The sequence below is a fragment of the Syzygium oleosum genome, unplaced genomic scaffold (genome assembly GCF_021117445.2).
Source record: "Syzygium oleosum isolate NSW1041296 unplaced genomic scaffold, Sole_v2.1 Sole_v2.01, whole genome shotgun sequence".
In the NCBI taxonomy this organism is placed as follows: Eukaryota; Viridiplantae; Streptophyta; class Magnoliopsida; order Myrtales; family Myrtaceae; genus Syzygium; species Syzygium oleosum.
Window position 1 is genome coordinate 20230286 of NW_026607485.1, and position 27991 is coordinate 20258276.

The 27991-nt window shown below is 39.5% G+C and overlaps 1 protein-coding gene and 1 long non-coding RNA gene across 2 annotated transcripts; one reads left to right on the forward strand and one right to left on the reverse strand.

Moving 5' to 3' along the window:
• Positions 1-17175: 17175 nt before the first annotated feature.
• Positions 17176-17730, reverse strand: LOC130139673 (uncharacterized). The gene is made up of 2 exons (XR_008817787.1): positions 17612-17730; positions 17176-17330 (listed from the first exon to the last, which is right to left on the reverse strand). It is a non-coding gene; the product is annotated as an uncharacterized LOC130139673 (long non-coding RNA).
• Positions 17731-25499: 7769 nt separating this feature from the next.
• Positions 25500-27290, forward strand: LOC130134889 (uncharacterized). The gene is made up of 3 exons (XM_056302713.1): positions 25500-25760; positions 26814-26948; positions 27109-27290. The coding sequence occupies exons 1-3, from the start codon at positions 25656-25658 to the stop codon at positions 27232-27234; spliced, it is 366 nt and encodes a 121-aa protein (XP_056158688.1). The 5' UTR covers positions 25500-25655; the 3' UTR covers positions 27235-27290.
• The last annotated feature ends 701 nt before the right edge of the window (positions 27291-27991 follow it).

Below are 27991 nucleotides of genomic sequence, written 5' to 3' on the forward strand. Positions count from 1 at the left end.
AGATTAAATGAATTCGAGGACTTGGTTACTCTAGTTGAATAACTAATGCCATTTCGGTACCTTTTTACCCTATTCATTTCAGAAAATATTTGTCAGGTAATTTTGGATTGATTTTAGGACATTTCTCCTAACATGTAAGGTTATCAAGCGAGTGCATAATCATTAACGATTAGCAATCAAGATAGATATGCAGTTTAAAATTCTAACCCTAACTAAGGCGATGACATTCAAAACATAACAGTTTATGCAATTATATTCTAATTAAAAATATGCATAGTAATAACATAATAGTAGTAAAAATAACGTGCAAAATATTACCGTATAGCCCTATAGGTTTATCTAATTAAAACATGGCAATTTGTGCAATTATAATTTAATAAAAAAAACATGTATAATAATAATACAACAACAATTCAAAACATTTAGATATGTCACATAATTTAGAAAAATATTAGACAATACTTATACCTGAATTATACCCTAATTTAAATAAAAAAAATTTCGAAATTTTTTTTTAAAATTTCTTTTAAAAAAAATTAAAATAGTATAATAATATAAAATATTTAAAACGGGTCAGGTCGGTGGATCTGGGTTGGTTAGGACCGACCCGGGTCAACGGACTCGATCCATTGCGTTGACCCGGGTCGGATCTCCGGATCTAACCCGAGCCAGGGGTCAACCCGGGTCATTGACCCCGGGTATGGACCCGATCGGGCCCAATCAATAAAGACGAAATATGGCCGGTTCGACTAGGTCGAACCGGCCCTATTTGGCTTGCAGATCGGTCCGACCAGTCTGCAGGCCGGTCCAGGGATGGCTCCCGCGTGTCTGGGCAAGCGGGAGCTTCGGCCGGCGAGATCCGGCGATCTCGCTGGACGACCCAGGCCACCAATGGCCTGGATCTTCACCTTATGAACTTCACCTACCTTTTCGATGACTGGGCTCGCCATCCGACTGCTCGCTCGCCGGTCGGCTGCCAAAAACAAATCAGCCTCTTTGAGGCATTTCATCGAGCAGATGGGGGGCACATTAAAAATCGAGAGATCTCGACCTCCTCCGGTGACCCGGTTGGCTCCGACGGCTGCGATTCGCCTTCTACAGTGAGTGGGGGCCAGGATCGACAATGGTATGGGCCGGGATTCGCACAAAACAGCCGGCGCGAGTCCCCGCCAAACCGTGCCAAAAAATAGGGGAAAACAGGGGGGTGTCTCAGCTGGGAAGGTTCACCGGTTGGTGCCGCTTCTGGGGGGGCTTCCGGCTAGTCTGGGGGCGTCGGCGAGACGACTGGTTTCCTTCTCACGGCCGGTGGACTCTCGGTTTGCTCTCTCTCTCTCTCTCTCTCTGTTTTCTCTTGGATTCTCTCTCTTCTTCTTTTTTCTCTCTTTCTCTGTTTTTTGTTCAAAAACCCCGGCCGCGTCTCGGTCTCTCTCGCCGGTTTTTATAGGCGACGACCAGCTCACTCTCTCTGATCTCATCTCCTCCATCAATGGCTTGCACCGGCCTATGCCTACTTGGGACTTTTGTGGCTGTTCAGGCCGGTGCAGGGGGTGCTCTGGCATTCGAGTAAAAAGAGGGGAAGGAGAGAAAGAAAGGCCGGGAAATGGGGAACTAGGGGACTGGCCATCAATGCCAGTCCCCCTTGCCGTGCTCCCCTATCCATCCTCTGCTCATAGGGGATAGGGATGGCCGCTCCATCGTCCATTAGTTGGACGGTGGAGAAACAGGGCAGAACAGGGGAGAGAGAGAGGGGCTGACGGGGAGGAGGAAGAAGAGAAGAAGCTGGGCCGAGCCGGGCCCGGCTCAGGCGAAAGGGGAAAAAGAAAGAAAAGAAAAGAATGGGCTAGGCCTGCGCGAGGGGAAAAAAGAAAAAGAGAGGGCCGGGATTCCAAAAAAAAAATAAATTTTTTTTAAAAAAAATTTTAATTTGAAAATTAATCAAGAAAACATGCTCTAATAAGCCCTAGTAATGCAAATGTGCCTAATGTCTATATGCAATGTGCTTGGAATTAAAAACATTTTTTTTAGGAATTAAAACTTAATTACTAATTTTTGCATAATTAATTTTAGGCAAATTAAAATAGGTGTCAACACTTGTTAACACTATGATTTATCATGTCTTGAATACACATCTTTGTCACATATTTTCTTATATTGATGTCTAAAAAACATCGACTCTAAAGTAGGGGTGTGTAAAGGAACCGAGAACCGCCTTGAACTGGACCCGACCGGCCTAGAACCGATGGTTCTCATAGGGACCAGTCCGGTTCCCAATTTGAATTTATCGAAACTGATCAGTACCGTTCGGTTCCCGGTTCAAGGCATGGAACCACCCGTTCGCTCACCCGGACCGAATCGGTATATATATATTTTAAAAAAATATTATGGGATTGGGGATGGTATTTTCGAGTGTGCATGACTATTGTGTGAAGATGGTGGCTCTGTAAAGAAGAGGAGAGAGAGGGGAAAGGGCTTGGTTTTCTAAACAATTGAGGCCAACCCCATATTTTGTTCTAACCCGGTCTTGCCTCTATGACTCTTATATGGCAATCCATGTGTGTATACAAATTCCATCTTGTGATACATATGAACTCGGAGACTCTCTCTCTTCGTCTTCTGCGAGAGATTCTTGAAGCTGGTCATCGTCTACAACGCCTGCAGATGGGGTTGGGGCCAATCACCCAATACGTTCGTTTGTTCATCAGTCGAACTTGAGGACTATAATATTAATTGATAAATGTAATTTTGTAGGGATTGTGTGCAGTCCGATTCTCGGGTGGGTCCATGAAACAAACGGGCGATTTCCAGTTCCAAATTTTTGGAACCGATCCTTAGTGGGCGGTTCCCAATTTTAGGATGAGAAAAGCCCACCCGAACCATGCTCACCTCTACCCTAAAGTATTGAACCTATTGTACGGATGCCAATTCAATTATAAGCTTTTTGATTTTGCCAATTTACTCTGAAATCTTCATGCAAAATTCCAATGTACTCCTTCCGTTCAATTTTCGCCGGAAATTAATGATGTGGCGGTCTGATCATCACCTGCCGTCTTAGGGTGCGCATGGAATGCATTCCGGAATAAAAATTCTGTTCCGGAATGCATTCCAGAAGAGAATGGCGTTTGTTAAAAAATTTTCGGAATGCATTCTGGAGCGATTTTTGCATTCTGGAATAAAAATGCGTTTGTTAAAAATACTTGATTCCAGAATGCATTCTTGATTCCAGAATGCATTCTTGATTCCAGAATGAGTTTTTGGCAAGAAAAAGAGAAGCTACTTTTTGTAGCTTCTTGATTCCGGAATGCATTCTCCCTATTTTCTCATAATTTTTTTTAGAAAATGCATAAAAATTGAAAAATTCTAGAAAAATTCATAAAAATTTCCAGAAAATAAAAAAAAGTCATATTTCGGGAAAATATGAAATTTGGTAAATTTTTTTTTAAAAAATAAAAATAAAATCAAAAAATTCAAAACTTCACAGAATAACTTAAAACACATGTGGCCACCCACTTTAAGTGAAATTTAAATTTTTTGAGGTGCCCAAAAAAAATCAAAAATTTCAAAACTTCACAAAATGGCTTAAAATACCTGTGGCCACCTACTTTGAGTGAAATTTAAATATTTTGAGGTGCCCAAAAAAAAAATAAAAAAATAAAAATTTTCAAAACTTCACAAAATGGCTTAAAATACCTGTGGCCACCCACTTTGAGTGAAATTTAAATTTTTTGAGGTGCCCAAAAAAATAAAAAAATAAAAAATTTCAAAACTTCACAGAATGGCTTAGAATATCTGTAGCCACCCACTTTGAGTAAAATTTAAATTTTTTGAGGTGCCCAAAAAAATAAAAAAATAAAAAAATTCAAAACTTCACAAAATGGCTTAGAATACCTGTGGCCACCCACTTTGAGTGAAATTTAAATTTTTTTAGGTGCCCAAAAAAATTAAAAAAAATCAAAAATTTCAAAACTTTACAGAATGGCTTATAATACATGTGGCCATCCACTTTGAGTAAAATTTAAATTTTTTTAGGTGCAAAAAAAATCAACAAATCAAAACAGAATTTTTGTTCCAGAAATCAATTTCTGGAGCAGAATTAGTCATGTTTTACCAAACAGATTTCTCCTCAAGAAATCAATTTCTGGCAAGAATTTGATTTCTGAAGCAGAATAGTTACCATTCGCACCCTTACATGGCACACCGTCACATTAGCGATTTTTAGCAAAAATTGACTAGAGCAAAAGTTTAGGATTAAATTGGCCAATCATTGGCCGAGGGAGAAGGAAAAAGAAAAGGAAAATTAAAGTAAAGAAAAAAATAATCAAAGGTACGAATTTCTGTTTAAAATATTCTTATAAAATGAACATTTCATTAACCAAGGATCTAGGCCCAGGCGCCGAGGATCCGCGAACGACCTTTGTGGACTAGAGGTCAAGCGTTGGGGATCCGAGCATGGCCTTTATGAGCCTAGGCCCAAGCACGGCTTTTAAGGGTCCGGGTTCGGGTGCCGAGGAATCGGCATGGGCACCAAGGGTTTAGGCTTGGCCTTGATGGACCCGGGCATATACACTCGGGCCTCGGGCTCGGTCTCGGTGGATCCAGGTCCGGATATTGGAGACTTGGTCCTAAATGCCAGGACGAGGGAATCAACGTTAGGATTTTCATGCCCAAGCATAGAATTTCGAGTCCAAGCATCGATATTTAGTCATATTTTGGAAAATGTTTTCCGACTTTCAAAAGAACAAATCATTTTCCTGAATTTAAGCATAAGTTTTCCTTTGACTAGAAAAACATTTTCCGTTGACTCATTTTCCTAAACGAACCAAACGGCGGAAAATAAAAAAAATGTTTTCCCGAAAAATATTTTTCGCGAATAAACGGAGCCTAAGTGTCTTTCTAAGGTAAAAATATGCTCTGTTACGCCGAAAAACTAAGGCTTACTATGGGTTTTTTTTTTTTTACTGTTTTAGGATATCTCTGTGTCAATTCTCTTATCGATGGAGAAAATCAGATAATAATTAAGCGGACTATTTTCTCCATATTAAGTCAAACAATTAACCAGTTTATATTATGTTATCTCGAGACAAAGATCGCAACAAATGGTAATATCTCTTTTTTAAAATGCCCCAACATGTCTCCCATGCACGGAAAGCTGCCGAGTTCGCTTTAGCATCGGATCGGATCCACCCTCTCCTCCCCGGAAAATTGCACATTTTCCTCAAGTAAAAGACGGGCATCCTCCGGGCTTCCCGTCGACTCGCTTGACGCTTTCCTCGCGCACACTGTGCTTATAAATGCAACTGCGCTCTTTGTTGCTGTTGTAGTCCTTCCAGTATGGCATCTCACTCGGCTCTGCTATGCTCACTCCTCTTCCTATTGATAGTGGCGTTAAGCATCCCGAGCTGTACGAGCTCATCTTCCAATTTCCGCCGCCACCCGAACTCCTTTGCCTCCTCCTCTGCCATTCAAATCTCCTCCTCCTCAACAGCGTAGACCACCATCACTGGACGTAAACAGAGCCAGAGGTGGAGGCGGCGGAAGCGGAGGTGGTGGTGGTGCAGATCAAGGCAGCTTCAGCTATGGGTACGGATCGGGAGGCAGCTTTGGTGTTGGGCGTCAGCCGAGTGGCGGTCGTTTAGGCGGTGGTGGCTCGGATGGAGGTGGTGGTGCGTGGATCGTTGGGAAGACTTCTCCAGGTTCTCCCTGAGAAACAAGGCGGGTGCGGTTCCACGCACTCCTAGTGCCTTTTGTATATCCCTAGGGCTATGTTGATCAATAAAGAAACCAACAATATGGTTTTTAATATCCTCGAAATGCTTCATTCGATTTTGCTTCGCTTCTTTTAATCGGATTAGTCTTATTCTATACGCCTCAATCCGCTTAATTATAAGTTATTAAACAATCGGAAATAAGAAAGAATATGATCGTGATGGTAAATATAAGTCATTTAATGGTTGCTCACATTAAGCATGGATATTCCTAAACTTTTCAAGTTGAGCCAATTTTCATCCGTCGAATCCCCAATACTTCATGGGAGAGAGAGTAGTTGCCCATCATCGTCTATGTGGCTTTGCCATTGCTAGGGTTGCTCTCGCCATTGCCAGTGCCAAACGAGCTCGTTACCGCAATAAAAATTGATGATTTTGTCATCATAGATACATCGCCGGCATCGTTTCGTAACCATGGATGATCACACTTCATATCAAAATGCATCACAGTAAGTACGAAGTTAAAATACTTGTAAAAAAAGGAACGTGCATTGGGTAAATGTCACGAAAAATCTCAAACCGGCACATTTATGACAAATTTAGCCAAAATTAATTTTTGGATCACCAAAACCCCTAAATCGGCACACCTTTGACAAATTTGTCCCAAATTATTTTTTATGTTACAAAAAACCCCAAATTGGTACATACGAGACACATTTACCTTCTTTCGTTAGCTTCCGTCAAAATTTACCTTAAAAATGTTGAACTGAATGACACATGGCAATAACTTAGTTGGCATGGCAAATCCACATAAATTCCCTAACTCTCTCTCTCTCTCTCTCTCTCTCTCTCTCTCTCTCTCTCTCTCTCTCTCTCTCCATCAATTAGCCCTAACTTGAAAACAAATAGGGCTCATTCTCTATCTCCCTTAGAGCACGAAAAACCCTAGATTGTCTTCCGACAAACTTCGTTGATTGAGTTGGAAGATGACACGCTTCTCTTCGAACCACTTCCAATTGAAGCCATTAGACATCCTAATTTAATGATTTGGATGAGTTATCTAAACAAGCCCAGAAAAAAAAAAACAAAGGCAAGAAAATTATTAGAGATAAAAGTGTGCTCCAACAAGTTCCGATGATGAAGACGACGATGAAGGAGGGTGTTCGATGAAGAGGAAGACAAAGAAGGATTAGAGTGCTCTGAGGAGGAGAGAGAGAGAGAGAGAGAGAGAGAGAGAGAGAGAGAGAGAGAGAGAGAGAGAGAGAGAGAGAGAGAGAGAGAGAGAGAGAGAGAATGAGCCCTATTTGTTTTCAAATTAGGGCTAATTGAATAAACAGAGAGAGAGAGAGAGAGAGAGAGAGAGAGAGAGAGAGAGAGAGAGAGAGAGAGAGAGAGAGAGAGAGAGAGAGAGAGAGAGAGAGAGAGAGTTATGAATTTCCACGTGAACTAGCCAGTTCTACTGAGTCATTGTTATGTATCATCTAGCTCAACAATATTACTGTAAAATTTGATAAAGCTAACGGATGATAAATATGTCACGTATATATCAGTTTGGGCATTTTGGTAACCCAAAAATTTGGCGTACTAGTTTGAGGTTTTTCTTGATAATAACCAAAAAATTTGCTAAATAAATTCAAATTTTCATTTTTCTCTCATATATAAATTCTCTTTTATAAATAAAGAGCTCTTTTCTCAAACTTCATCAATCCTATGAAAGAAGTTAAAAATGATAACTTTTAATGGATAACATAAATTTTAAATACTTTTTTGAATTTTGAATTTTTTTTATTTTTTTGTTCTCTTTTTTTTCTTTACTTTGTTTTTTTTTTTGAACTTTTGGTTGCCAGCTGACCTTTGCCTGGCCTAGATCTGGTGAGGGTCGCTTGGCAACTGTCGCCAGCCAAAAGTTAAGAAAAAAAAACAAGTAAAGAAAAGAAAAGAAAAGAACAAAAATTCAAAAAATATTAAAATATTATTAAAAATGTCAACATCAGCATCGGCCATGCCATGTAAGACGGCCAGCATCCACATCAATGATTTACGACCAAAATTAGCCGAATTGATTCAATTAGCAAAATGTGAAAATATTTAAAATTTCATTGGCACAATTAAAAGATTTAAAAGTGAATTGATATAAGTATAATGGGTTTGAAATTTTTTTTGGGTAATTCTCTCTATGTTCATCAAAGGATAGAGTTTTATAAAGATCGCAACAAATGCTAAAACACTTTTTAAATGCCCCTACGTGTACACCATCCACGGAAAGCTACCTAGTCGATTCTCTTGCTTTGCATCACGCTTCAAGATCCACTCTCTCCCTCCCTCGAAAACCGCACACTTTCGTCAAGGAAAGAGAGATTTTGGGGGGCACATCAGGCAGATAATCGAACTCTGAAGGCAAATTTCGAGGTACACAAGCTATAATCAAACATGTGATGACACATATGGGTACAAGTAAGATGACATTTATGCACTCACGCTCGAACGCTGTTGATTGACTGATTACATCACGCGTCGGGTATACACACATCTTTATTTTTTCTTTTGTCAAAACGAACCAACTTCATTTAATTACCAAAAACGAACTACAACGGAAATTAACATCCAAGTATAGCAAGTCCCAAAGGGGTTGGGGGGCTTAGAAAGCCAATTATGAAAAGCAAAGTATACATATGTCAATCATACAAAATTGATACTTGTAATGTTTTTTCTTTTATCCTGATAATCTTGTTGTACCGAACCTTAAAAAAAAAACTATCTTCCCATTTATGAAAAGCAATTTATAGAACAGCCCTCTTTCATTGCTTAAGCCGTGCAAATTATCGCCCACGAAGCTTCTCACATGGATAGTGCTAAGGCGTAAAATAACTTGTGATCAATCATATTATTGCATTGTCATTAAAACATACGAAGCTCAATTATAAATATTGATGGAGTTGATGGAGTAATAGCATAAAATATACTCTATGATCACAATAATCTATTGTACGGTTCATGATCAAATATCACAAGTTTTTGTAATTAGAAAAGGTGAAATCAAAATATCATAAAATGGGTATATTGTGACTTTCTTACCTTATGGAAAGTGCAAATAGTAATTTGCACAATTAAAAAAGAGAGAGATGTAGTTCTAATCAAAGTTAAAGTTTTTTGTGAAGGGCTTCCCATTACATGAATCATCTTTTTTTTAACTTATTTATTAGTCTGGGTTTATTATTTGGCTAGAAAATCACCATAAGGGAAAAGGAATATCATGGATCATATACTCAAAGATATAACTGATGGGTAAAAGCTGATTTATTATAAGGATGTTAATAGTTAGAGCTGCACCAAATTATTTGTTGAATTTTTTTTTTAGGAAAAAGTGGGAGGATGGTATAGGTCACCTTAAAATCTACGAAACCAATAGTTCTCGATTTCATGTTCTAAGAGCACATAGGATAGGTTTCTATGTTCTAAAAATTCGGGACCAGTACGGATAGGGAGGTTCTAGGATAGGGTAAAAACACTACTTACCAGTAATCCGCACACTTAATTCTCCGCAAGTGGATTCTTCGGCATTCGAAACACCATCCTAATATCAACATGCTCAACGACTTGATATCCACAAATCCCGACTTATAAATCTATTGGCAATGTTAGGTATGTCGAGATTCGTTACTAAAACTTGCTTTACCAGTAGGTATGGCCAACTTTGGTTAGTATTGAACTTAAAAGAAGTTGGGTCCATAAATACTTAATGATTTTCTTGCCACATCGCGCACTGATCATGGGGATGTAACTCCAATTTTGCTCTAAATTTAATGCTCTGAGGATAAGAATGCCAGAACATGGAAACGAATCAACCAAAAAAATGCAATTTCAAAGTCCGAAAGAGAAACAAATCCAATTGCCTTCCCAAAATGGCCGCCATATGATGCCTTAGAAATCTTTGCTTCTGCGTTTTGATTCTTTCAGAGCGCCATATAAACCAAGCGAGACCGAACCAAATTAACTCGAGACAGACCACAACAAACATGGCGGCGGCGGCGGAGGTGACGACGACCACTTTGTCCCTCGTCCTTTTCCTTTCCCTCCTATCGGCATCGATTATCTCCGAAACCGAAGCGCAGGTCGAGCCCGTTGTTTATGTGACGAGCGAATTACCCGGCAACACAAATGCGATGCACATCCATTGCATCTTGAAGGACTCAGTCGTGATCGATCAGGCACTGAGCGCGGGCCAGAACTGCAGCTGGACCGCTAAGGAGAAGACGCTGTACAGCTGCGCGGCTGCGTGGACGGGGAAGATCGGGTCGTGGTCCGCCTTCGAGCCCAGCCGGGACGTGGGCCACGGTCAGGTGCTTTGGTTGGTGAAAGTGGATGGCTTCTACCTTAGCTGGGATGGCAGTGGCTGGGTCAAGAAGGCCATTTGGAATACGGAGTGAAGTGAACTTTTGAGGGTGCCTTTTTTTCGGGCTTTATATAGTTGTATTATTTAATTTCTCATGGAAAATGAGTCGAATAATGTTATTTTTTAGGTTAATATCACGAAAAACCTCAAACTAGTACACTTGTGATAATTTTACCCCGAACTAATTTTTTTATCACAAAAAATCCCAAATTGGTATACCTGTGACAAATTTACCCCGAACTATTTTTTTGACCACCAAAAACCCCACACTGGTACACTTGTGACAATATTACTCCGAATAAATTTTTTGACCACCAAAAATCCAAAACTAGTACACCTGTTATAATTTTACCCCGAACTAATTTTTTGACCACAAAAAACTCCAAATTGGTACACCTGTAACAAATTTACCCTGAACTATTTTTTTTACCACAAAAAACCCCATACTGGTACACTTGTGACAATTTTACCCCAAACTAATTTTTTTATCACCAAAAACCCAAAACTGGTATATCTGTGATAATTTTAGCCCAAACTAATTTTTTGACCACTTAAAACCCCAAACTGGTACATTTGTAACAAATTTACCCTCTGTTAGTGTCCGTTAAATTGGATTAATATCACAAAAAATCACAAATTGGTAAAATTGTGACAAACAGAGGGGTAAAACCCCAAACTGGTACATCTGTCAACTACCACGTGTCATCACATTTAGCAATTTGATAGTAAAATTTAACGGAAACCAACGGAGGGTAAATTTGTCACAGGTGTACCAGTTTGGAGTTTTTTGTGGTAAAAAAATTAGTTCGGGGTAAAATTATTACAGGTGTACCAGTGTGAGGTTTTTGGTGGTCAAAAAAATAGTTCGGGGTAAAATTGTCACAGGTGTACCAATTTGGTGTTTTTTGTGATAAAAAAAGTTCGGGGTAAAATTGTCACAGGTGTACCAGTTTGGGGTTTTTCATGGTATTAACCCTATCTTACTATGAACTTTTGAAATCATTTTTAGTGCGAAATAACTTAAAATGAATTTTTTAGTGCAAAATAACCAAAGATGGTATACTAAATGATGAGACAAATTTAAAATGATTATTCACAAATTGGTAAAATTGTGACAAACAGAGGGGTAAAACCCAAAACTGGTACATCTGTCAACTACCACGTGTCATCAAATTTAGCAATTTGATAGTAAAATTTAACGGAAACCAACGGAGGGTAAATTTGTCACAGATGTACCAGTTTGGAGTTTTTTGTGGTAAAAAAAATTAGTTCGGGGTAAAATTGTTACAGGTGTACTAGTGTGAGGTTTTTGGTGGTCAAAAAAATAGTTCGGGGTAAAATTGTCACAGGTGTACCAATTTGGTGTTTTTTGTGATAAAAAAAGTTCGGGGTAAAATTGTCACAGGTGTACCAGTTTGGGGTTTTTCATGGTATTAACCCTATCTTACTATGAACTTTTGAAATCATTTTTAGTGCGAAATAACTTAAAATGAATTTTTTAGTGCAAAATAACCAAAGATGGTATACTAAATGATGAGACAATTTTAAAATGATTATTTAAATTGGCCAAATTTAGAGTAATATAACTGTTTGTCTTGTTTTTCATGAGTCACAATAACCAAAGACGTTCACGGAATTTATGTAACTAGAAATTACCCCGTGTATGCATTAGGCACATAAATAAAGTCCAATGACACTGTTGTTATAAAAAAATCGAATCATCTATCTAAACAATACCAAATCCTTCCAATGTCTTTTACATTTTATTTTGATCAAAAGAAAGTGTTCATTCGGCAACCGGACAAAATTGCTACTTGTAATCTTTTTTCATCTTGATAATCTTGATGTACCGAATTAGTAATAAAAGTATTAATGTCACGAAAAACCCCAAATCGGTACATCTGTAACAAATTTACCATCCGATAGTTTCCGTTAAGTTGGATTAATACCACAAAAATTCACAAACTAATATACATGTGACAAACGGAGGGTAAAACCCCAAACTGGTACACTTGTCAACTTACACATGTGATCCAATTTAGCAATTTAACGGTAAAATTTAACAAAAACTAACGGAGGATAATTTTATCATAGACGTACTAGTTTGGGGTATTTAGTAGTCAAAAAATTAGTTTGGGGTAAATTTGTTACAGGTTTACTGATTTTGGGTTTTTGTGGTAGTAACCCAAAATAAAACTATCTTCCCATTTGTGAAAAGCAATTTATAAAAAAGCCCTCTTTCATTGTTTAAGCTGTGTAAACTGTAAATTATTGTCCACGAAACTCTTCATGTAGATAGTGCTAAAGTGCAAAATAACTTATGACCAATCATATTATTGCATTGCATCTAAATCATACAGAGCTCAATTATAAACGTTGATGGAGTAATACACTAGCATAAAATATACTTTATATGATCACAAAAATCTATTGCGCAATTCATGATGAAATATCGAAAGTGTTTGTATTTAGAAAAGGTGAAATCAAAATATCATGAGATGGGTATAATGTGACTTTCTAACTTTACGAAAAGTGGAAAGATTCATTTGCACATTAAAAAAGAGAGAGGTGTAGTTCTAATCGAAGTTAAAGTTCTATGTGGAGGGTTTCCCATTACATGAATCATCTTTTATACCTTATTCATTAGTTTGCCTTTATTATTTGGCGAGAAAATCACCATAGGGATATAAATGATGGGAAAAGGCTGATTTATTTCTTTTCTTTTTACCTTGGATGTTACTATAGTATTGGGATTTTATTAGGGATACTGACACAAACAGTCCCTGAACTTTGGTCCAATGTGCAATTTGATCCCTGAACTTTTAATTTGTTCAATGTAGTCCCTAAACTTTAGCCTAATGTTCAATGTGGTCCAAGAACTTTTAATTTATATAATGTGGTCCTTTGTCACACCCCGAACCCCACTAAGCGCGAAACATCCCGCAAAGGTCGTTAAGTATGCGATGTCCTAGAATTCGTCGCCGACCCAATCGAATCACTAACGAATAAACGCATGCGGAAGCGAACTAGAACATCGAGACATAATCAACAACGGGATAGCAAAAGAGACATCAAATACACGAACCAACAAACTTCTTTTATAAACATATTGTTAACTACAACATATACAACAACCAAGCCATACAATGCCACATCTACAGACCACACAGGCAAAAAGGATCGGATGGTCGGGTTAGCTTAACTTCTCTACCAAAAAGGGGGCGCTCCAAAAGACAAGATAACTAAGCCTATCACAAGTCCCCGTGGTACCCTGGCAGCGTCTCCGGATCCTCCATGTCGTCATACGGCTCGAAATCCGACTTCTTAGGATCAGTATCGGGATCGATGACTTATCCGTTGGGAGGATCAATCTCCATGGGATCCCACTCCATAACTTCATCACCGCCATGGTGGGGGCCATCAAACCTTCGGATCGGACTAGTCACCTCAGCCCCATCGTGATAGAACCAAGCTAAAAAGGTATGGAGCCTCCAGTATGCTAAGCCCTCATCTACCCAAATCATCGTATAGTACCTTATATAAGTTTTGTCCTCACCTACTGGGTACTCCATTTCTAAGTGGTCCATATCCATGGGTACCCCAAAACGTCGAGGTGGACTAGTCATAGTCGGAGGTCTGAAATGGTTATAATACAATAATGAGAATAAATCTCAATAAGTAAACTCCCTAAGCCTCGTTTAGGATAACACGTACGTCCGACCAATCCTAAACATGCAATCCTAACAACCAATGTGCCATAAACAAACACAGGCGTCTTTACCTCGCCTTGGCACATACATAAGCCATGCACGTTAGAAAGTTGCCACTGCATGGCAATCGCTCCTCGAGCACACACAATACGATCCAAGGCATAATCATGCATAATATAATTAGTAATCCAGACTTGCTCAATAACGACTTCAAGCACAAAGTATTACCCAATGCATAACACACATCATAAATGTCCAGATTATTAACGGCCTCTCGGGCCCACTGAACTCTCGCTGGTCTTCTGGCATAACCAGGCATCGTCCCGCTGCATCGGCGATGGCAACGTTTGGGATCGAACCTCCCAGTAAGTCGGGTACCGGACGGCATTCCAAAAGGAGCATCAGTCCGGCCTCCACCGCAACACGACATCGTCTGGGATCGAACACCCCCCCGGCAACCGCAGGGTACCAAACGGCATCTGAACCCCTGCTGGGCATCGTCTAGAACTCCCGCCTAGACGGGACTTGTCGTGATCATGCACAAACATCAAGCACTCATCACCAATTCTTATCTTTGCGAATTAGCCGAATGCAAACAAAATCCGTACTCACCCGACAAAATGCCACGTCTTTCATATGTAAAAATATCATAGGATAATCACACGAGAGAGAGAAAACCGAGTACATACGTAACTGGAGTAATTCTGGGCGGATGCTAGGGGTGAGCGGTTCCAGGTTCCACCTGGAACCTGGAACCTACCCTCGGGTACATGTTCCTCATTTTTTGGAATCTAGAACCTACCCGTTGGAACCTGGAACCTGGAACCTGGAACCTACCCTGTTACAAGTTCTAGGGTCGGTTTCAGGTTCCAACATGTTCTTATTTTTTTTATTTTTTTTTATTTTTAGTTGATCAAAACGAAAATGAACATTCATAAAAAAGAATACAAAAGACTAGTTATTGAAAAGTCACATTTTTCTTAAAAGAAAGGGGATAGAACGATAAATAGCAATTGTTGGGATGCAATACATATGACTTTAAATTCCAAGGTAAGATGCCACATTTTTCTCAACAATCCATATCTAAAAAAAAGACCAGCTGTCAAATCTTTTCAAACTAGGCACCTTTCTCCCAAAAACGGCTCCAAGTCCTACTTCATTTCAATAGCATTCACATCTGATCTGACCTTTCTCCTATACATGCTGCAAAAGCACAAAAGCAGAAGACCAAAAGCTTCTTCGGTAACCCTTCCGGCATTAAATTTCTTCCTCCTTTAAACAACCGCGAGGTCAAAGGCACGCACAAATAATTGGCTGAATCACAAATAACACGACCTTAGCTGCTCCTTCAAAGACAACCAAAGTATTAAGACAATCCATATCAATTTATTGATATAATAAAATAAGTATTAGAAAGCCTACCACATATATTCATTCCGCTTCAACTGGTAAACTCTATTTACCGATGATAATCTCCTCATTCAGACAATCCATATCTAAAAAAAAGAAAGATTAAATAAAATATTCACTTATTAGATATATAAAAGGAATTACAATATATAAAGATATAAACACCACTTACCCATCTCAAATTTTTCTGCATTTTCGATGCATTCTTCAACATCAATCGGCACACGAACGGCTCTCAACCAATCTTGAGTGCAAATCAAAGCTTCCACTACTTTGGGAGTCAAAGAACTTCGAAAGCCGTCAAGCACACGACCCGATGTACTAAAAGTCGACTCCGAAGCAACAGTAGTTACGGGAATAGACAAAACATCCCAAGCCATCAAAGATAGGATTTTATATTTTGAGCCACTAGTCTTCCACCACATCAAAAGGTCAAGATCAGGAATATTTTCATTTTTTTCTTCAAGATATTGATCAAGCTCAGATTTGTTGTCATTGCACACTTGTTGGTTCGAGTGCATAAAGGTTCTTCGCCAAGCTTGGGCGTCATACTTCTTGATCTTGTTACCTTCACTACCACCGGCATCGGCATTGGAACCACTACTACTAGCACTCAAACTTTGGGCACCAAAATTTCGATCACTTGAAGCAAGAGAAGATTGTTCATAAAATTCATATAAACGCTCCAATGCGTCCTTCACCTTGTAATGCATCTCATTAACTTTCAATTCATCATCATAAATTTGTCCATACAAGAAATTCACATAACTCAACTTGGCTCTAGGATCCAACACAACCGCAATCAACACCAACATATTCACTTTATCCAAACTCCCATAGTATTTGTCAAATTTCTCTTTCATTTTCATACCCATAGCTTCAAGCTAATCTTCAGCTTTTCTAAATTTTATGACGGTGTCTAACATGAGGTAAGTGGAGTTCCATCTAGTGGCGACATCAAGAATAACTGAACCCTTGTAAGTAATCTTTTCACCCTCAATGCAAGATTTAAATGTGTTGGCTCTCATGGGAGAACTCCTCACATACCTAACCACGTTTCGTATACGTGCAATAGATTCCTGTACCGTAGTCAAGCCATCTCTAACAATCAAGTTTAATATATGAGCAGTGCACCTCATATGTAAAACACTACCATCTAAGATCAACAACTTTTCTCTTGAAAGTTTTTCCTTCAAATAACCAATTGCAACGTCATTCGAACTAGCATTATCCACGGTGATTGTGGATACCTTCTTTTCTATTCCCCACTCGTTGTTGCATTTCTCCACCATTCTCCCAATCTCCCTACCTTTATGACTAGGCATCACCACAGAATTGATGATTCTTTTATGCAACTTCCAATTTTCATCAATAAAATGTGCAGTGAGACACAAATAATTCAAGTTTTGAATGGAACTCCATGTATCGGTCGTGAGTGCGATCCTAGAATTTATCTTACCAAAGTAAGTCTTCAAACAAGTTCTTTCACAAAAATACAGCTTCATACAATCTTTAGCCACTGTAAAACGTGACAAATGTTTAAAGAGAGGTTGTAACTCGGTGACAAACTCGCGAAATCCAACACGCTCAACCAAGGCAAAGGGTAGTTCATCAACTATGATGAACCGAGAAAGCATTTGCCTACAACGTTCTTGATTAAATGACCATGTCGATAAGACACTACCAGTACTAGAACCTTCTCCTGCCTTGCCAGCCAAGTCTACATTACGCGGTGCAAAGAATTTCTGCCTCTTATCAACATTGCAAGGAAACTTCTTACATGTTTTCAAGTGTTTCCTCATTATGGAAGTACCATGAGCAACATTGTACTTTAACTCAGACCCACAATGAATGCACTTCACCTTATATGTTTTTCCATCCCCATCTTTGATTCTTGCAGAATGATTCTAGCAATCGGATGTATATTTCTTATTAAAAGGAGGACGATGAAAATCAAGTACCTTGTTTGTCGCACTCGTGGTTGGGGATGGCTCTTCTTCATTTTCATCACCCGACAATTCAAATTCTGTGATCGGAGTCATCTCCTCACATCCCTCAACCTCCATTGACATGTTATCTTGAATTCTTGATAGTTGATATGTCAATCAAACAACACTGGCCAAGCAAACAACATGAGAACAGATTAGCCGAGAGCACTTGAACAATCAATCAAACGACACGAGAACAGAACAAGACAGCAAAAAAGAAAATGCAATTTGAATCTCAAGCAGCCATATTCCAAAGTTGCAGCCATAATGGATCTTGAATGCAAAGGATGCGCATTTACACGGGCAAATAATAGGAATTGGGATGCCTATGTGAAAGAAAGACTAGATAGAGCTCCATCCAACGTAGACTGGAGAGTGACATCCCAGAAGTGGAAGCGTACGCATTACCTGCTATAGACTCCGACCGCAGTCCTATCTTGCTAACTCTCTCAGCGGAACTTGCAAAAAGAAAGAGAGAAATTAAGTTTGAAGCATACTGGCTTGAAAATAATGAATGTGGTTAGCTAGTAAGTTCTTTTTTTTTTGGTCGAAAGCTAGTAAGTTCAGCGTGGAATACTCCAGGCATGGAAATGAACACTTTCTGAAGAAACTACAAAAAGAAATAGAGGCCCTAAAAAAGTGGAGCAAGCGGAAGTTCTCTAATAGTCAAATCAACTGCTTGAATAGGAAGCTTTAGGAGTCAACAAATGAGCAGAGCTTGCATCATGACAGGGACAAAATGCAGCAACTGAAAATGCAAATTGAAGATCTGTGGAAACAAGGAGAAATGTACTGAGGTATGCGCTCGAATATACTGGCTAAACAGGCGTGACAGAAATGCTGAGGAAGCGCAATGGAATGAGCATATGCTGTTCTCTCTTTTTGAGTAGCATACAGTAAAAGATATTCTAGCTATCCCCCTCTTAACAACATCGGCGAAAGACAAGCTAGTCTGGACACACAACCGGGAATTTATCATACTAATTTTAAGTATAGATGTTTTTCTTAACCATAAATGTTTTTCCATTGAATAACCATTTTCAATAACCAAACACGTGAAAATCCGGAAAACTAATACGAGGAAAGCTCTTTCAGTGAAACAAACAAACCTTAGTTTGTTTTACCATGCATTCCATGTAAAAAACAAGATACTTCTAGGTCAACAAGCACCTACCTGTTGTGGCAGCAAAATCATGAAGCTAAAGAAGTCGAAAAGTCTTTAGAGTTCGTTTCAAGGAAAACGGATGAGAAATTTGAGACAGATTATTCAGATTTTTAACTGGCAACTGCTCTGTCAATAAGAATACCTTCACAACAAAAATGTTGCAAGAAGAAACCTCCTCTAAATACTTTTTTTGCACACAATCAAGGTATAGAACATCTGAAAAGCCTTTGGCTTTTGCAGCAGACTGTGCCTTCAGAACCTACAAGACAGAATAAGAGAAAAAACATCATCATTCAAGTTCACATACTAATAAATAAATGTACCTACAAACACTCATGCCTTGCTATATTGACAAAACATGGCCCAAGAGACATTTAGGAATGGCTACCCCTAAATGATAACAGACAAAAAAGAAAATAAAAGGGAAAAATGAGAGCGCATTCTCAATTATACTACAGAGAGACAATGGATGTAAGAAGCAATGAAGTCGATCTCAACAGACATGAACACAGAAGAAGATGAAACATAAGTAAAAGTTGATGCAATGGGTATAAGAAAATTGTCAATTTTTAGTTTGTTTTTAATTTTCTTAAAACATGTATCATAGATACAAAATAATATTCTCTCTAGAAAACATAGTTTGCTTGTTTGCATTGCAAATGAAAACAATGCAAACAATATATTCTAGTTTCAATTTTGAATATAGTTTCTCTTGTTTTGATTTGGAAGCTGTTCTCTACCAAACACATTTTCTAGGCAGTTTTTGCTCTCCCATGGAAATTGAAAATAGAAAATTCATGAACCAAAGAGGGCCTTAGACTCTCACTGTCCAAGAAGTATAAATAAGCCATCACTCAGATGTTTCACATAGTTTTACTTTAAACTTTGACTTTAGAAAATTTAGCGGGAGAGAAGAAATAACTTTCATAAGTGGAAGTTCCCCTCTAGATGCTCTCAAAATTGAAATCCTTAAAAGGACCACAGGACAACAACTTGATTCTACTGTTTAATCAAGAGAAAAATATGCGAGAATATTTTACTTCCATGCAATCCTTCGCTGTAGCAAGCAATCGCCATGAAGAAGTAAACACCATAGAGTAAAGAAAACTTGAAGATGAGATATTAGTGCAGATATGCACGTCTACTACCTGTCTAGAGGCCATAATCAAATGCAAGCAATCTAAATCAAGGAAAAAGACTTACTTGCCCACCGCAGCATAGTTTCCAATAGTCTTGACACCTCAAGTACCACCAGGAGTAGCTCGATCCAGTACCCACACCAAGATTTGATTGCTTACCTAATCCGAACTACAACCGAACAACATCGAAGGACAGCCAAAATGGAAAAGGAAAAATCTAAATCAAACATACAATTCCATTCCATATAATACAATCAAACACCCCCCCTTGAAAAAAAGAAGAAGAAGAAAACCTATCATTCACAATAAAGGTGCATCGCCAAATCATCCCCAGATGATTCACTATGATTCAAGCAAGAAGAAAGCCGAAACCTTGTATAATATCTCTAGTCACACGCTCACGCAAAATAAAGAAGTGCACGGGGAGCCAACGGCTCGTCAGCGAGAACAACACAGACACACGCCATAACTTATGGCGTGAATGGCGAGGGGTTGTTTGAAGACGTTACATACCAGAGCGATGGAGCTTCAAAGGAGGAAGACGGCAGCGTGCCCGAATAATCGGAGCGAATCTGAGTGGGGAGATCACAGGACCTGCGACGAAGAAGGCAGAGCGAGGCGAAAGTGGGAGAGAACCGTGGAAGCGGAAGCGGGAGCGAGGGCGAGGCGGAAACAGAAGCGGGAGCGAGGAGCGAGGCAGAGGCAGAAGCGAAAGCGGGAGAGAGCTTTGGAGGGACGATGATGGAGGATTGGGTGTGATTCAGGAGGAGAATGGAGCATTTGGGAATTAGGGTTTCTAAATACTAAGTTTATATTTTTGGTTCCGGTTCCAGGTTCCGGTTCTCGGTTTCGATCCGGTTCCTGTTCTAGGTTCCGGTTCCTGTTCTAGGTTCCGGTTCCGGTTCTGGTTCCGATTCCAAGTTCCGGTTCCAGGTTCCGATTCTGATTCCTATAGGAACCGGGAATCGGAACAGCCGGTTCCTAAAAATGGGGAACCGGGAACCGGACCCTCTGTCCATGGAACCTGGAACCGAAACGGATCCACCAGGTCTGGTTCCCGGTTTTACCCTGGAACCGCGCTCACCCCTAGCAGATGCATAGCAACCGAACTCCTTTTGAAATAAATAGTAAAACAACTCCAAAAATTCTGAATTCGGGATATGTCATAGAAAATATCTGGCAAAAAAATACTACAAGTGCTATAACTTGTATACGGCGCTCACTTTGATGCTATAAGTTTTTTTTTTATCACGTAAGTGCTAAAATTTTTGAAAAACGATCACTTAAGTGCCAACTCCGGTGCCATACACAATTTGTCGCCGGAAATCCGACGTGGCATTTTTTTTATTAATTTCTGAAGCTGACATGGTTCGCCGGAGATTGGCACTTAAGTGATCGTTTTTCAAAAAAATTAGCACTAAAGTGATTGTTTTTCAAAAAATTTAGCACTTAAGTTATCCAAAAAAAACTTTTGGCACTTAAGTGATCGTTTTTCCTCTGATTTGGCACTTAAGTGAGCCGGCGAAAAATTTTGGCACTAAAGTGAGCGCCGTACACAAGTTATGGCACTTATAGTGTCCTTTTGCTGAAAATATCTTGATAAACATTTCTTATGAGAACACAAAACCCAGTTCAAACTGTAAACATGTATTTTTGTCACTAGAAGTCGGACCGTAATCAGCTCGTTCGAACAGGCTACTCGGCCCTCAAAACGCATCTCTTTCAGTACCCAAATCTCTTTAGAAAGATTTGAAATTTTTATATATCATAGACATAAATGTCCTTAACAATTTTTGTGAAGGAAATTTGTTGAAAAGAGACCTGTAAAGATTTATAAAAATTCGGAAAGACAATAAGGTCAGTGAACAGTATTCCATGGCAGTTTGAATATGGTATGAAGATGAACTTCCGAATGACCCCGAATGACCTCAAATGACCTCCAAAAATCTCAGATTTAATATATGTTATACTTCAAAATGTGAGGAAAAACTTTTATGAAGAACACCACTTCAAATTCGGCCCACAAAGGTCTCCACAAAAATAGCAAATCACAGATGTACAGCAGTAATGAATCCGAGATTCAACCAACATGAACCATCAAGCAAGCCAAGCTCATCCAACAACTAAACCACCTATCAACAACCCTTAATCAACCCCTAATCAGTCCATTAGCAACCTATCACCCTAGTCAAGGATTAGAGAGCAACTTACACACAAGCTAGAGCTAACCAAGCACCCAAAAAACCGCAACCAACAAGCGACGAGCGGCGGCACCAGCGGCGGACGGCGGCGACGAGGGCGACAAAAGGGGCTCACGATGGTGGATGGTGGCTGAAGGTGGCTGGTCGGTGATGGAGGGAGAGTGGCCGAACAAGATGAGAGGAAGAGTGAGCAAGTGAGAGAGAGTGAGGTGAGTGTCTTGATCAGAATGGTGAGAGTGAGAGAGAGAGAGACAACAACCCCACTATAAACCCCATCAACCACCCCACTAAGATCCATTCGTCTAGAATCCATTTTGTTGAGCAAGCCAAGATTCAAGGGTTTAGATTAACTCTAACTAAGGGCAAACTAGGGAATAAGCAAAGAGGAGAGGGGCACCATTGTCCATAATTTTCGGCCATTGGAGGGAAAGTCCAAAAGTCCAAATTGCCCTTCAATGTAACAAAGGAATTCAAATATCTCAGGGGTAAAATGGTCTTTTCCAATACTCGATTCATATTTCGCTTTTCTGATAATTTCCGAGTGGCCCGACAATTGGCCAAGCTAAATGAGACGACGTCTAATAAATTAGTCGTGGAATCTTGAAAGTTCGATACCCAATCCGGATTCTAATAAATGGCCAAAATCAATCAATCGCGACTTTAGTGTATCTTAAACTAACGGGCGGCTTTTAGGAGTTACGCATATCGACCCGTGATTGACTCAATTATCAAATCACATTTAAGTTTACTCAAGCCATAGCGACCTCGGTTATCATGTAATTACGAGGGTCAATCACTAGTTCCGATGGACATGATCGTTCGGAATATGTTTAGGATCGTTCTAAATTCATACAATGGTCAAGCGGAATTACCCGTAATCCAATTGTATAACATTGGTGAATCATTCCATAACCATCTTTGGATCGGTCTATAATGGCCCAAAATATTCCCTCGTCAATCCTTATGGTCGAAGTGTCAGTCCATGGTCAAGTTCTTAGGTACATGTACTTATTTCCTAACTAGCCTTTCCCTCGTTAGTCTTTTCAAGAGCGATCAAATCTGAGTGAGATTTAACTAAAAGTGTGTCAAAGATATATTCATTTCATAAATCTCAAAAATGGATTGAAATTCAAAATGTCACATCCTTGGATTTTTTGTAGATGTTCAATTTAGTCCCTAAACTTGAATTAATGGAAGGACTACATTGAACATTTTCATATAATTATGGGATTAAATTGAACATCTACAAAAAAATTCAGGGATCACATTGAACAAATTAAAAGTTTAGAGACCACAGGGACTACATTGAACAAATTAAAAGTTCAGGGACCAAATTGCATATTTAGCCAAAATTCAGGGACTATTTGTATCATTTTCCCATTTTATAACTATTAGACATGAACTGTGTACTTTATCATGTAATCCATTTGTGTTTTGTGTTGAATGTATAATGCGTTAATAACTAGAGTTGCGCCATTGAAAAAAAATGTCGGGATGGTATAGGGTATCTTGGAATCTATGAAACCGATAGTTCTAGGTTTTATGTTCTAAGAGCCCGTAGGAAAGGTTTCGTGTTTCAAAATTTCAAACCCCGTACCTATAAAGAGGTCCCAGAATAAGGTAAATACACTACTTACCCCGGAACCCGCACACCTCTTCGCAAGTGGATTTATTGGCGTTCGAAACACCATCCGAATATCAACACGCTCAACGACTTGATACACACGGATCCGAACATATAAATATATAGGCAATGCTAGGTGCGTCGAGACTCATTACTAAACCTTTGTTTACCAAAAGATATGGCCAATTTGGTTAGTATTATAAAATTGGGTGAAACATGGAAACAAATCAACCAAAACAATGCAACATCAAAATCCAGAGAAACAAATCCTTTGGTCTCTCCAAAATCGCGACCATGTGATGCCTTCGAAATCTTCACTTTTGCGTTTTTGACTCTTTCATAGCGCCTTATAAACCAGCGAGACCGAACCAAATTAACTCGAGACAGACCACAACAAACATGGCGGCGGCGGTGACGGCAATGGCGACGACCACTTTGTCCCTCGTCCTCTTCCTTTCCCTCTTGTCGGCATCGATCATCGCCGAGACCGAAGTGCAGGATGAGCCCGTTGTTCATGTTTCGAGCGAATTACCCAGCAACACGGACGCAGTGCACATCCATTGCAACTCGGAGGACTCGGTCGTGATTGATTAGGCGCTGAGCGCGGGCCAGCACTACAGTTGGACCGTCGAGGAGAAGACGTTGTACAGCTGCTCGGCTGCGTGGACGGGGAAGATCGGGTCGTGGCCCGCCTTCGAGCCCAGCTGGGATGCGGGCCACGATAAGGTGCTTTGGTCGGTGAAAGAGGATGGCTTCTACCTTAGCTGGGATGGCAGTGGCTAGGTCAAGAAGGCTATTTGGAATACCGAGTGAAGTGAACTTTTGAGGGTGCCCTTTTTTGGGCTTTATACAGTCGAAAAATCTAATTTCTCATGGAAAAGGAATCGAATAATGTTATCTTTTACGATGAACTTTCGAAATAATTTTCTATTTCTATTTTTTTCTAGACCTACTTAGAAGGCCTCCGTCAATTTATCATTGATTCCGTCAAATTACTGATATGATATGTTGTATGATTTTTGGAATATTTTGAAATTTTATTTAGAATTTTATGATTTTTTATTTTATTTTACTTTTCTTTTCTTTGCTAGGCGGGGGCCACGATCCTCGCTTGTGGCCAGTGAGGGTTGCATCTGGGTGAGGCTAGCGAGGGCCGTGACTCCTTGCCCAAATCCAGGCAAGGGCCGCGATGGCATCGGGTCGCGGTCCCTATGACCACTAAAACGGTTAAGGTGATGGCGTAAAATCTAAAAATAAAAAAAAATTAATTTTAAAAAGGTAATAAATAAATTACATACAATTCTACTTTGTATATTTGAATATTCTGATCGATTTTTAAGTGTTTTGTGTTAGGTGCCACAAAATCTAAGAATAGTCAAAAGTAGAAAAGCAAGGGAGTCAAAAGGAGCAAGAGCAAAGGTGTGTATATTAAAATTCATTTGTTCTTCCACAAAAAAAGACAAATTTGCAAGTACATGGAATTGTAAATCAATCATTTGTTCTATTTGTTTTGTAAAAAATGAGCTATCCGAATAATATTTTGGCGAAATGATTATTCACATCCTTAAAAGAGTGGGTCAATAAAAAATATACTTAAACATAGCTGCTCACGATAAAAATATTTTTCGTCTGTTTATATTAATAACTGATATAAACAATCATATATTTTTTTAAAATTATTAACTTTTCACGAAACAAATACAATTATAGCATTTCTTAATAAGCAATCTCGCCTCCGGTTAGCCGACCCGACCCGGACGGGTGACCCGTTCGGGTCAACCCGCGCGAAGGTGCTTCCCTAATGGCGGGAAAATGAAATATCTCAGACCTGAAATTGAGAGAGAGAGAGAGAGAGAGAGAGAGAGAGAGAGAGAGAGAGAGAGAGAGAGAGAGAGAGAGAGAGAGAGAATGGAGAGAGAGCTCCAGAGCGGAGCTGCTATGCGCCGTCGAAGCCATCAGAACCTCCGACGTAAGCTCTCCGCGTCCCGAACTCCGTTCGTCGATCTCGTCCGATTGCTGTCTCGTTCGGTCGATGCTGTCCGGTTCCGATGATGATCCGGCGAGTTCGAAGGTCTCGCGCGCCTTATCGTGTCGCGAGGGTTTACGATTGAACGGTTTGAGTTCGGAAGCGGTTTCGAACACCGCTTCGATCGATTCGGAAGTTGTCCTTCATTAGCGATTCTCCCGAATTGTTGCCGGGGAACTGGAGGGAGAAATGGAATGCTTGAGCTTGATGAATCCCTTGGGGAGAGCTGCATGGGCTTTTGTTTTTTTTGTAGCGATTGGAAAACTGTTTTCTCGTGTGTGATTTCGTTTTTTGCCGATGCATTCGCAGGTCGTCGAGGCTCGGGTTCAGCTTATTACTGGGCTCGGTGAACTGGAACTGCGCGAGAAATCTGACATAGCTTTCGCTGTCGAAAGCCTAGTTGTATCCTCTTGAACCAAGTGTGTTTTTCTTTTACTTTCTTTTCTTTTCGGTCGTTTTGCTTAATGATGTTGAGAGAATTAAGTGGACTTGGAATCGAATGCAATGTGGAGTAGCGGCTGTAATATCGAATCCTTCATTGTCTATGTTTAAAACTATCTGCGCATCGCCGTTTGTCTTTTTATTCGAGCGAATTGATTGGTTGCAAGTTCCCGATGAATGGGTGTAGTGCTGTTCTTGAATTTTGCAAATTATGGTAGTCTGATATGATGTGTTATTTGGCACATTTTGAATGAGTGTCTTGGGGATGAATTTGAGATCCAGAGGAGCTCCCTCTCTGAATGCTGTTCCTCTGTGTCGACAAATCAAGTGCATTCTTCTAGTAAAATTTTAGTTCGGTATAAATAGCATGCTCCGCCTTTGTTCATTGCATTTTCCTGCTGCTTCATTGCCTTCTGCTCTAGTTTTAATCAATGCTCAAGTAAAGCTTCCGGGTTGATCGGAGAAGTATGTGCACAATGGATTGGATTTTTGACATTTCTTTGTTAATTGCTCTAGCTGCGGCTCTCAAAACGGTCCTTCATAATTTTAACATTCCTTTGTTTGGGAGAGAAGGGAGGGAGAGAAAATGAGAGGTGGGTGTGGAAAATTTCAGAAAATTTAAATATTTTTTGAGGAGAGATTGGATGGAAATTGTGATTTTTCCTCACCCACCCCATATTTTCCTCCCCATCTTCCAAACAAAATCTTAAAGAATTTGCAGATGAATATTTTAACATTTATTTGGTCCTAATACGCGTGCTATTCCGAAGGACTAGTCAGTCTTTCAGTGCATCTGACTAATTCCTTTATACTATCTTAATGCCTTTTTTGCCTTCTTTAACTTGAGAAGTGCTTCGAACATGGAAGGACTGAAGGACTAAAGCACGTGCAAGCTGTTTTTTCTCTAATCATTATGACTAATTTGATCCACTGGAATTCTTTAAGAAAACAGATGGGAATATTTTCATGCTTGGTCTTTGCGAAATCATGATTTTTACCTTGACAACAATCTGGACATTTTGGGAGGACTACACTTGTTTGGATGTTACCCAGTGCATATTACACAAAGCAATCGTACAGGTCGCTACAAAGTTCCTCAAGCCTACTTTATGTGGTGGCCTGACACCATTCCTTACTCTTGGGGCCCAGGTAGCTTTGTTTTCTTATGATGCTCCTAATACCAACTCCCACCTAGGAATGAAGAATGCCTTGCGTGCTGTTGCAAGTTAGCATGGTGTGAGTGAATGCACACGAGCAAACACTTCTTCGAAATTTTGTATAGTGAGTGATGTTGTTAATTTCATGACAGGCAAGCATTTGGTGTAAAAAGCATCTACAGATGACGATTATGTCAATGGAGGAATCACAGGAAGAAGAACATTGCAAGATGTTCTATGGGGTAACTTATCTCTTGTTGCTACTTGATTCTCTTTAGTATCTTCCTTACCAAAAATGCAATACTGCTAGGCGTAGAAGAGAGCTTTCTCTATTTTTGGGGGGTGAGGAGTGGGAAGTTTTTGGGGGATGGGTGATGGGGAGGGCTGGAGTTGGGGAATTGCAAGCAGAGAGGGGTAAGTGATAATTTTTTGGTCCAGCTGTTCTGCTTTTGATGGAAAGACACTGTTTTTCATTCCTCTTTTGCTATTGATCAATTATTGTTATGCTAGATTGCACCACCGGGTAAGGATAAGATTGATTCCTCTTTTGATGTTAAAAAGCACGAGATCAAAAGAGGAGAAGAGACAATTCCGATTCTTGAAGGAATAGGTCGAAATAGATGAGTCTCTTTGTTTGAAGGAAAATTATTTTCCGTCTTTCTCACGTTTGAACGACGGAAAGCTAATCGGTTTATGGAAAACATTTTCTAGGAAGTTTAAATTTGGGAAAAATTTCTTCCCTTCTGGCTAAAATTGGCCGAATATTATTAAAAAATGTCCATGTCAATACCGGCCATGCCACATAGGTAATCAGCAATTTCGAGGTAAAATTGATCAGATGGACTTAATTAACAAAACGTGAAATGGTTTAGGACTAAATTGACACAAATGCAATAGGTTTAGAACTTTTTCGGTAATTATTCCATTTTTCTCAATTTTAATTTTTCAAAAATAAGCCTCACATGAGTTCGTTTCACCTGCTGGTAAACTATAGTAAGTGTTGGCAAGTATCAAAAGGCTAATGATAATAAAAAA